An 11,077-nucleotide genomic window follows, 5' to 3' on the forward strand; every position below is an offset into this window, starting at 1 on the left:
GATCTCAATGTAGAATAAGCTTTTATTAGGTATGAGCCCTTGAACGAGTCATTACTTATTTGTGTTTGTACATATTTCTCAAAACTACTATTCATTTCTTCGAGGGTTGCTTTTAGTGAGGAAAAGAAAGAAGGATCCACTTATTTATACACGGACGCCATCTGGTGACAGACTGGATTACTGCCTGTCTGGAGTAGATTACGTGCGTTAAAGACGTTGGTTTTGATTGGTCATTTGTCACAAGGTGCGCGCAACAGCTAACGTACTCCCTCCCTTCTTGTATATCAAATGTAGCTTCGTGTTCCAGTCAGAATTGTAGTTAAAAATGACGCTGTTTATGAACGCTTGCGCTTTTTTAGTCAAAGTCCTCACTCTACCGCTGCACATTGCGGAGGTGATTGGACTTTTATCTTTCTACAAACACGTCTTCCCTCTAATCGTCTATAAAATCTCGATCTCCTACAATGACAAAATGAACGACAACAAAAGGGAACTATTTCGAAACCTGGACAAATTCTACCCCACGAAAGGCTCTCTGCGCATCTTGGAGGTGGGCTGCGGATCCGGGGCGAACTTCGAGCACTACCCGACGGGCTGCAGGATCACATGCACCGACCCCAACCCGCATTTCCAAAAGTACCTGAAGAAAAGTATGACCAAGAACGACCACCTCGTTTATGACAGCTTCATAGTGGCGTCAGGGGAGAATCTAAAGGCGGTGGAGGACAACTCCGTGGATGTTGTGGTGTGCACGCTGGTTCTGTGCTCAGTCCAGGATACGCAGAATGTTCTGCAAGAAGCAAAGAGAGTTCTGAGGCCTGTAAGTTTATGGCAGCCAGTGCTTATAGGGGGTTGAACTCCGATATGCTTTGATAGTTCATAAACTGTCTCTTATCTCTCCCAAGCCGTTTTCCATCAAAGAGTAATTATTGATTACATTAAGTTTATTTGAGATGAAAGGTAACAGCATTACTTAAAGGGATAGTTCACCCAAAAATTACACTTCTGTCATCATTTAAAAAAAATACTATGGAAGTCAATGGCAACCACCAACTGTTTGATTACCAGCAATCTTCAAAATATCTTCTTTTGTGTTGAACATAAGAAAGCAACTCATACAGGTTTGGAACGACATGAGGGTGAGTAAATGATGACAGAATTTTCATTTTTGGGTGAACTAACCCTTTAACTACATGTAGATCGCCGTTTGCTGCGATTAACCCATTAGCTGTTTGTTTTAGGGCTGATGTCACCATACAGTTTAGGCTGCTGTTTAGAAATGCTGGAATATTTTAAACTAAACAACGTTTATTATTATTACTATTATTTTTTTTTTTTTCTTTAGGGAGGAGCATTTTTCTTCCTCGAACATGTGGTGTCTGACCCCTCAAGCTGGATTTACTTTTTTCAACATGTTCTTCAACCATTCTGGTAATATAAAAACACAGTATTTATAACATCACCATTGTATTTTACTTATGATCTCCACTGAATTTGAATAACTTTTATTATTAGATTGGTTATTTATCTCAAGCTATAGTAAATAAAATTAGGGGATATTTCATATAGTGGCAAATGTAAAAGCTAAAAGAGTATGATGGAGCTTTGAAACAACATGGGTGTGTGAAATGTCTGCATAAATATATGCATTCAATCACCCATCCATAACTGGAGGTCATGGGTTCAATTCAGGCAGAGATGGAGGAAGGGTTTGATTAGAATTTTTGTTGTTGTTTTTGCTTTGAAACCATTGTCTAACAATTTTACATAATGATGGAATACTTGTAACAAAGCATATGACTACTATAGACGGTTTCATCGGGCGCACGCGCCTGGCCCGAAGTTAACTTCCAGTCTGTGTTTGTTTATCAGTCTGGCTATGGCGCCGGCTACAAACGCAGTTTAAGTTAAGTTGATGAGTAGACTGGAGTTGGGCTCAGGTGGTTGTGCTGTGGGATGTGTTTCCCATACATTTATTTATTTGTGGCGCTCGCCACAATATAAAAACTGACCGATTTTCCAAAAGGCTTCGTTGAATAAACATGAGCACGTACTGCACGTTTAAAAATCTAAACGAGGCGCGGGTGTTTATGTCACTGTATTTCTGAAGGAAGACTATCTTTAGAACATTTTCGATGTCATTTTCATTTCATCTTGCATGTTATATGCCTGATAAAGCAGCTTTTGTGAGCTCAGCGCTGCTTTGTATACAGCCGTTACTGGGGAAACCTCTGTTTCTCCCGCTTTAAAGCACCTCCTGCTGGCAGAGAATGAATTTGCATTTTCAGCAAGTCCGTCTGATTTACGCAGCAAACATATTTTGCTTATCAAAAATAATCTACTCTAGAGGGACTACTTAGCTGCTGCTATTGATTCTATTTGGAGGTCTACTGGAAGTTAAGTTAGGGCCACAAAAGCGCGCATGCGCAGTAACGTTTGTTTATGTTATTGCCGTTGAAACCGTCTATAGAGTAAGAAAGTCTATACTTCTATGTTTGTCAGGTACTATTTCGGTGATGGCTGTGATACAACCCGTGCTACTTGGAAGCACCTCGAGGCAGCTGGCTTCTCTGACCTGCAGCTACGTCACATCCAAGCCCCACTGTTTTTTATGATCAAGCCACACATTGTTGGTTATGCAGTCAAATAATGAAAATTAATTTTGCCAAAAAAAAAAACAACAACCTTCATTCAAAATTAATTCATTTCACCACCATGTGTTTGTATTAAATAGTAATTTGTATTAAACCATAAAATAGAAAGTTTTTGTTTAATGTGCAAACACTAAATCTCAAGACTGCATTGTATATTTTATTGAGTACAAAAATACCAGCAGGTAAAACAACAAAATACTTTTATCTATATAAAACAGGCTTTTGGAGATGAATGCAGGCCAGCTTTTGTGAGGTTGTTGTTAATGCATAAATGAGCCATACTGCCATCTAGTGTTTAGGAGGAATGTGTCATCCTTAATACTTTTGAATTCAAACTTCTATACTTTGTAATATAGTTAAATACTCTGAAAGACCACTTTGCATTCTCTAACTTTAAATTTTGACAGACACTTGTTTTTTTCCCCCAACACTTCTGACCATTAAAGTTCCTGTTATAAAACATTGTACTCACAAAAAGTAATTTCTTGCTGATAAATTAGAAAATAGAACAATGTATTTTTTACAACATAAATGTATTTGACTTAAGATTTTTTTTTTTTTTTTTAATGACCTGATATTTTCATGTTGTCATTGACTGTTGGAACACTATTCTTTAAATATGGTATGAATAAAACAAAATAAAAATTAAAGCTATAATTTTGAAGTAAATATTAAATAGTTCTCTGGCTGTCTTTTTAATGCAACAACCAAGACATTGTTTTCCCAAATATTGACCAACACCATTTCATAAGATAACCTTGCGTCTCCTGTCTGACCATCTGAGTGGAGTTTTTCCAAGAGCCTCCTTGAGGCTGAGAAAAAACTCATAAGTTAAAGTAGTAAAGCTACAGTCAAGCTACCCTTTTGAAAAAATAGCTAGCTACACTACAAGTTACTACCAAAAAGTAGCTAGCTACATTGAAACTACTTTTTTTTCACAGTGACGTATACTACACATAACTGAACAAGTGTTAATGAGGAATGTTTTACGTAAAATATTTGCTATTTAAAACAACAATGCAATACAGTTATGATGTCAGAGACTATTGTTTGTTACAATATTCAAATACCTCAGACTGTCAAAAGTCAAAAGTGCAAAATTGCAACAAATTTAGCATTGCGGTAAAATGTTATTTTTAAGTAACTTAAATTTAGCACACTGAAGCATTTTCTCAAACATAGTGTAACAGATTCTTCTGGATAAAATTATGATTTGTGATTTAAAATGTGATTTTTAAAACAAATTAACAAAAAATTATTAGAAAAAAATTCTTGATAAGATAACATTAATTTTATTTTACACAAAACTACTGTTTTACAAAAACTGCAGGGTTACTAGTTAACATACAGGCAGCCTATACCTGTACATCATAAGATGCTGTTATGATAAAAATCTTTGACAGTAATTCTTAACTTTTATCAGGAAGTCCATGTCTTTAATTTGAAATAGGCTTTGAGCCTTTTATGCATCCACTTTGGGGGGAAAAACAACTCATGTACCCTTCTTTACACGGGAGAAATTGATTATCATATGTTTACTTCGAGTTTATTTAACAAGCAGTATTATTTTTTCTATTTATGCCCAATATAGGACTGAGTGTGCATTACAGTTTTTCTGAATTGTTAAAACATTTCTTGAAACCATCACTTATTTTCTCAAAACCTTAAACACAAATCCAAACCTTCAAACTAAATTCACAGAATCCCTGAATCTTCTGGCAACATCAAACAATCGCTTCCAAACCATTTTAGCTGTACTCAAAATCAAGCAAAGCTTAAGTCTTAAGCTCAAATCTTAGAGAATATACCAAAAAAAAAAGTTACTCTCAAAAAGGAATATATTTCTGTCATGACTCTCTGAGGGATTGGCATGGTAATGTACATGACAATGTTAATGTATTTGGTCTTGGCGGAATAGATTTGCTACGCTGCTGCTGCGGCAGAGCAAGTACCGAGATTTGCTACTGCCAATACATCCACAACATGCTGCTGTGAGCATGTAAGAAATATTGCTGCTGCAAATATAACATGCACGAAATAACCCCCATATAGCATACACGAATCACCTCGTAGCAGATCTATACAGGTGGAGCTGGGGAAGGTGGAGGGTTTCTGAAGCAAGCTGCAAAGGCTAGGGCAAGCACTAGTCATATATTTGAATGTTGAGCAGCGAGCTCATTGGCTACCGATACAGGAGAGAACCAATCAGCTGTGCCATATGATAATGATGTCATTAGGTCAGATTGAGTTAGACCTATCGGACTGCTCCATCTAGAGTTTCATGCCAGAACTCTATATATACAGTATATATACTGTATATACACACACACACTCACACATGCATACATACATGCATATATATATACAGTATATATATATACACTCACCGGCCACTTTATTAGGTACACCTGTTCAATTGCTTGGTAACACAAATTGCTAATCAGCCAATCACATGGCAGCAACTCAATGCATTTAGGCATCTAGATGTGGTGAAGACGACTTGCTGAAGTTCAAACCGAGCATCAGAATGGGGAAGAAAGGGGATTTAAGTGACTTTAAACGTGGAATGGTTGTTGGTGCCAGACGGGCTGGTCGGAGTATTTCAAAAACTGCTGATCTGCTGGGATTTTCACGCACAACCATCTCTAGGGTTTACAGAGAATGGTCCGATAACCATAACCAGTTTGATATGGCATAGAATTTGGAAATTACAAAAAAATTACATAAATATTTAATTACAAATAAAGTAAAATAAATTTTTCAAACTCATTTATAAATATTACTCCAGTAACTATTTCCTTGTAAACCGATTTAACTGTGATATTGACATGCTTTGTACATTTTGTGGTCTACATATATACAGAAAGTTTTTTCATTTGTTTTGGAGTTGTCCTCATTCAACCAGTTTTTGGTTAGATTTCTGCTCGTTTGTTAGAGATCATATCATGCCCAGCTTTTTTCAATTTTTTTATTTGGGTTTGTCACTTACGACATGTCATTCCATAAGGAATATTATTTGATTAATTTGTTACTTTTGTTGGCAAAGTTTAGTATACATAAATGCAAGTATGGTGATTATAAACCATTATTTAATTTTGAAATCAGAAGTTAAACAATACCTACAATCTATTTACAATCTGATAAACAAGAAAGCTGTTACGTGTATTAATGTAAGCATTTTTGTTTCTTCTTTTTTTTTTTTTTTTTACATTTCAGTGTAATTTTATATCCTTCTTTCCTTGTCTTCATCCCCTGGCTAATGTGAAATTTTGAATGTGAATATTTCAATTAAAAAAAATGCTGTAGCTGAATAAAACGATAGAAACACTTGAACCTATTAAACATAAAGACAATAAACCCACGACTGCGACAATATATGGTTTATCTGTGTTCTCCAAGCCATCTCGGATATTTTTAATAATAATAAAGTAAATGTATAATCCATTGCTAATCGACATAGCCTTTATTACAGTATGAAATATATTTTCTGCCTCATTCTGTGATAAGAATTATTTCAGGTGCAATATTCTTTGTAGCAATTTCCTTGCATGTGAGGCCATTTTGATTAATGATGGGACGTCATTAATCATGTGTCACACATGTGACACACAGCAGCCACAACAGCACTTATGTTTTATTTGTTTTTTTCTTTTTATTCCAAACATCCCCACACGCATTAACTACATCATGAAATATCTTGATTCTCACATTATAGATTATGTTGATCTATAGTGGGCGATGGGTCAAAGTAACCTAATAATGTAATCTATGCATACAAACCTGTCTGTTTACTTAACAGATATGGATGTCATGCCATAACATGTTTTTAATACGACTGAGTTTATGTTTAATGTGAAATTAACATTGAAAGTTAATGTGGATAAAAACATTGCAAGTTAGGCTACTACACTTTCATTGTACAGAAAGAGAGCAAATAACATGTACATTATCAAAGAACATTTTCACTGACAGTCTAGTTCACTCACTTTTAAAAACTCCCATTAAAATCACTGAAGCTGTTTACACTATGAAAATAATATCTTACATTTTCGAACACATATTTGCACTTTGTTGTTTCTGACGAGAGAATAGAATTCGCCAGAAAGAGGTATTCAGTCAGCGAGCTAGTGAAGAAAACACCGGCATTTTAGCGATGACTCACCTGAACATCTCTGATTGGTCAGTGCAAACATAAACTCAACAGCATCGTGTGTGATTGGTTAATGCGCAGTGCTGTAAAAACGCGTCTATCTCTGGCTCGGCGCCAGCCAGCGAACGCAGATATGAATTTAGCAGCTGCTGATATGATACACTGAACGTTAACACGCCGGTGTAATTGTATTAAATATAAAAAAATATTAATCGGCAATTCTTTGTATTTTGGAAGCTGCATTCAAAATCCACTTGGCTCAAAAATCTGTCCAATCACTTTGAATGGGCATGACGCCTCTGCCGAACACACAGCTCACCCAAAATATTTTTGCTACTATTTACGTCAATTATTAATTATAAAAATCACACACTTGTATATTTTATATTATTGATCAATATGTGAATCCGTTGACCGGACTACGCATGACACGCGTTGGTACGGTTTAAAAACTTTTTCTAACCATCCTCTGCTAAACGATGTTTTGTTAGATTTGGTGGAGAAACCAAGTCTGACCACCAGATGTCGCTAATGCGCACTGTGTTAAATTTCGTGAAAGCTCAAACGGTTCAGAAAGCCTCGATTTCCCATCACAAATTTTGATGCAACGCGAAGATGGCTGCACGTGTTTCTTTGGAGATAACCATTGCTAACAAGAACACAACGATTGGAAGCGCTTCTTCCCTCCTTTTATAGCAATCAGTCTGCTCTTACAATCTAATTAGTATGATAGTGATTTCACCTGACTAGTACTCATTCACACTTTCACATGTGCTGCCGATATGATTAATCAATTCATGTTAGCTGGTCATTTTGTCAGGATAAAAAAAAAAGTGAAATTTTTTTTTTGTGAAAAGTTCAATTTTTTTGGCCAATAAAGCTTAAAATGCATCTGATCACTCTACACAATAATCTAGAACCAATGTGAATGAACACCACAACAGCAAACTTTGCAAAACACAAAATGTATGTCTCTTCCAAAACTTTTGGCCATGACTGTAGTGAGTCTGAAGACCTTGATTACATTGGTTCAGGTGTGTTTAATTAGGGTTGAAGCTAAACTCAGCAGGACAGTGGCCCTCCAGGAACAGGTTTGGACACCCCTCCCTGTCCTACATCAGCCTGTGATACAACCTGTGCTACTTGGAAGCACCTCGAGGCAGCTGGCTTCTCTGACCTTCAGCTACACCACATCCAGGCTAATTTACTCTTTATGCTCAAACCACACATGGTTGGTTATTCAGTAAAATAATGAATATGAATTTTGCACACAAAAAAAAAACCCTTCTAAAGGTTTTCTCAAGCATGTTTTCTTTCAGTAAGCCTAAAACATTGATTTCACTATGGACTTTTAAATGTTTGTATGAAGGGACCATTTGTATTACACCATAAAATACAAGTTTTTGTTTAATGTAAAAAGACAATCTCAAAACTGCATTGTGTATTTTATATGACTGTATCTTGCTGCAGGAGTATCCTGTCTGTAAAGGTTTTTGGAGATGAATGCAGGGCAGCGTTTGTGAGTTGATGGTTAATGCATAAAAAAAGACTTACTTCCATCTAGTGGTTAGGAGAAAAAGTAGCATAAACTTAATACATTTGCCTTCATGCTTCTGTACTTGTTATAATACCATGGAATTAGCTAGATACACATAAATACTCAAAGACCATCTTGCATTCCCCATCGTTAAATTAAGACATTTCCTTTCCAACAGTTTTAGAACATTGAATTTCCTTCACTTTTTCCTGATTATATATTTTTTTTAATGTTTGACGATATATATAAAATTCTAGCCGATTAATCTGAAATAGAACACATACATTTATTTGACTTTGATTGTGTTATTTTTGCACTTTTCCTAAGCCTGAAATTATTTATGGAATAAAAAACAAAGCTATAATTTTGAAATAATTTTTTTCCCAAATATACTGACCAACAAGCTAACCTTGCATCTCCTATCTGACCATCTGAGTGGAGTTTTTCCAAAGGGCCTCCTTGAGACTGAAACATACTGAAACTGAAAGGGAGAAAAACAAAGGCTGGAAAAATATTTATTTAGATTCACTTTAGCAAAAACAAGTGACATCGTCTTTTTCATCATATACTCCCTGATTCGATTGTCTTGTAACAGCTTGGCTTATAACAGTGATAAGCCTCAGGCCTATTACTCAGCTAAAACCAACAACGGTCCCAACCCAAGTGTGTATATGGCTTAAAGACCAGTCAGACATATTACAAAGACCTTGACTAGAAAAGACATTTGTCTATCAATCCAGAATAAGGCTTAAATGAACTTACCACTGTTTCATGTTACCCATAATAACAAAGCTGAAAGTCCTCACCTTAAATTCTGCAGTCTCTGTGAAAATGTCTCACTAAAACTCACTAAAATAAAATACGGAATGGGGATAAGAATACCAGAGCTTCCTAAGAAGGGGAAAATAGCAAAAATGCAAAGAACACAGCTGCATGACTTCATGAAAAACACAATCGCGTCACAATTTTCACACATACAAGCATATCTGAGATAAAGTGTAAAAATACCAGTCTCCTATTTTGGATAAAGCAAAATTCAGCTAGCGTTTCAATAAAATTAACATTCAATATTCCCTGGAAACCAAATGGGTCAAGAATAAAGCAAGATCTCCCAGTGTAGACGTGCCAATGCTTGCACAAGATACATACACAAATATAAACATCTGTTGACTGCAAATAAAAATATGTTAATGGAACAGCGTTTCCCTCTTTCCATCTATTCCGAAAAGCATAATTGTTGCTGTTGTTTCTGGTCAATCATTCTTAGGCTGTAGTTAAAAATGAGTTTTATAAAAACAAGCACTTGACATGAGGATTAAATGTATCCCCCCTGCCAAAAAAAAAGTCCCTGTGTCTGTGTTTGTATAAGCACGTAGGTCTGCCAGCAAAGTCCCATTAGCACGATTGTATGGATGTCTAGCCAGTTTTAACACAGTACAGGTCCTTTAATGTCTTGAGCTCTTCGATAAGAGTCTTGTTCTGATTCTCCAGGACAGCCACACGGTTCTCCAAACACTTCACGTACTCCTTTTTCTTTCTGCGACACTCTCTGGCTGCCTCCCTGCACGCAGACATTCGGAATTACACAAAAATGCAGTTAGCCTTACAATGCAATAAAAACTATCCATATGAAAACAACCGCAGGATATTATACATTACCAACCAACTTCATCTCGCTAAACAAACTCATTCTCTTGTGCTCAAATACACCCACCTGTTCTTTGCCAGGCGTATCTCTCTCTTCATTTGCGGGTCATCGCTTTTGCCCCGAGAGCTGATAACGGGTGATGTCATGACGACGGTCTGAGGCAGCGAGGAGGAAGAAGAGCGGATCTGATAAGCTTGCATTTCTCCCCCCGCACCTATAACACAGTATCACAGCCAGAGTGTGTTCCACATGTACTAAAGCAACAATATGAGCTGATTGCCAAATTAAAAGGTCTTTTTGCCTTTATGTGCCAACCTTGGAGCACCACCTGGCTACTAGGCAGCAGAATCTGTTGTCCGTCGGCGGTCTGAGCGTATTGCAGTATAGTTGGCTGGTTTGGGTTCGAGTTGGTCATGGTGAGAGTCTGCAGGCCTTGTACACCCTCTGAACCAGCACTGGCCAGCTGCAGAGAGCCATTGGATGAAATCGCAACTGCAACAGAGCAAACAAGAACTGTGACGAATGGTTTATGGTATAAAATTGTAAATCTTTTTTATGCAATTGTTTATTACAATTGTGCTCTAGTTCATATCATAAAATAATAAGAAAATCATGTTTGTGTAAACGACAAATTGCATGGCTATTTGAGTCAATTTTGTCGTTAACAACTTATGCAACCCTTAGCTTCATTTTTGTTGCAAAATACATAGGAAGTTACCACATGATGCATTCAGTACTCAAATAGTATGCTGGCTTGGCTTACAATATTGGCCAGAGCTTGTCTGGTAGATTGGGGTAGGAAGTGAAACGCTTGTTATGGCTGAAGAGGTGGAGCATTCCTCTTCTCGCTCGTTCTGAGTCGCCACTTCCTCAGCTGATAGATCATTTAGAATCTTCCTGAAACACAAAAAGTTTTTGTGTAGTGCCAGAGATGTGCCTGGAATTTGGAGCTTGGCAAATTTTGCTTTTCACTCTACTCTCAGTAACACTGTGTTTGTGTATGATTGAGGACACATAATGAAATGGGGAACAAATGTATCCAGAAAAAAAAAAATCTACACAAAGATATTTATTTTATTAAAAAAAAA

The 11,077-nt window shown here is 36.6% G+C and overlaps 2 protein-coding genes across 9 annotated transcripts in view; one reads left to right on the forward strand and one right to left on the reverse strand.

Moving 5' to 3' along the window:
- The first annotated feature begins 229 nt into the window (after nt 1-229).
- On the forward strand, nt 230-3,208 carry LOC107667380 (methyltransferase-like protein 7A). Its single transcript, XM_016459037.1, has 3 exons — nt 230-820; nt 1,346-1,431; nt 2,503-3,208. The coding sequence occupies exons 1-3, from the start codon at nt 326-328 to the stop codon at nt 2,648-2,650; spliced, it is 729 nt and encodes a 242-aa protein (XP_016314523.1). The 5' UTR covers nt 230-325; the 3' UTR covers nt 2,651-3,208.
- Nucleotides 3,209-9,587: 6,379 nt separating this feature from the next.
- Nucleotides 9,588-11,077, reverse strand: part of LOC107667378 (cyclic AMP-dependent transcription factor ATF-1-like) — a 5,098-nt gene continuing 3,608 nt past the window's right edge. For all 8 annotated transcript variants that reach the window (XM_016459034.1, XM_016459030.1, XM_016459033.1 and 5 more), the window contains 4 exons: nt 10,753-10,886; nt 10,305-10,481; nt 10,056-10,203; nt 9,588-9,902 (listed from right to left, as the gene is read on the reverse strand). In XM_016459034.1, coding sequence (XP_016314520.1) covers nt 9,758-9,902; nt 10,056-10,203; nt 10,305-10,481; nt 10,753-10,886 — 604 coding nt within the window. In that variant the 3' untranslated portion in view covers nt 9,588-9,757. The remainder of the gene's footprint in view (nt 9,903-10,055; nt 10,204-10,304; nt 10,482-10,752; nt 10,887-11,077) is intronic.

Source organism: Sinocyclocheilus anshuiensis, unplaced genomic scaffold, assembly GCF_001515605.1.
Source record: "Sinocyclocheilus anshuiensis isolate Anshui unplaced genomic scaffold, SAMN03320099.WGS_v1.1 scaffold964, whole genome shotgun sequence".
NCBI lineage: Eukaryota > Metazoa > Chordata > Actinopteri > Cypriniformes > Cyprinidae > Sinocyclocheilus > Sinocyclocheilus anshuiensis.

Excerpts from the sequence above, each read along its gene's own strand:
- LOC107667380 (XM_016459037.1), top strand. The coding sequence starts at position 326 with ATGACGCTGTTTATGAACGCTTGCGCTTTTTTAGTCAAAGTCCTCACT. Across the intron at positions 821-1,345 it reads CAAAGAGAGTTCTGAGGCCT|GGAGGAGCATTTTTCTTCCT; the intron begins GTAAGTTTATGG and ends TTTTTTCTTTAG. Across the intron at positions 1,432-2,502 it reads CATGTTCTTCAACCATTCTG|GTACTATTTCGGTGATGGCT; the intron begins GTAATATAAAAA and ends TATGTTTGTCAG.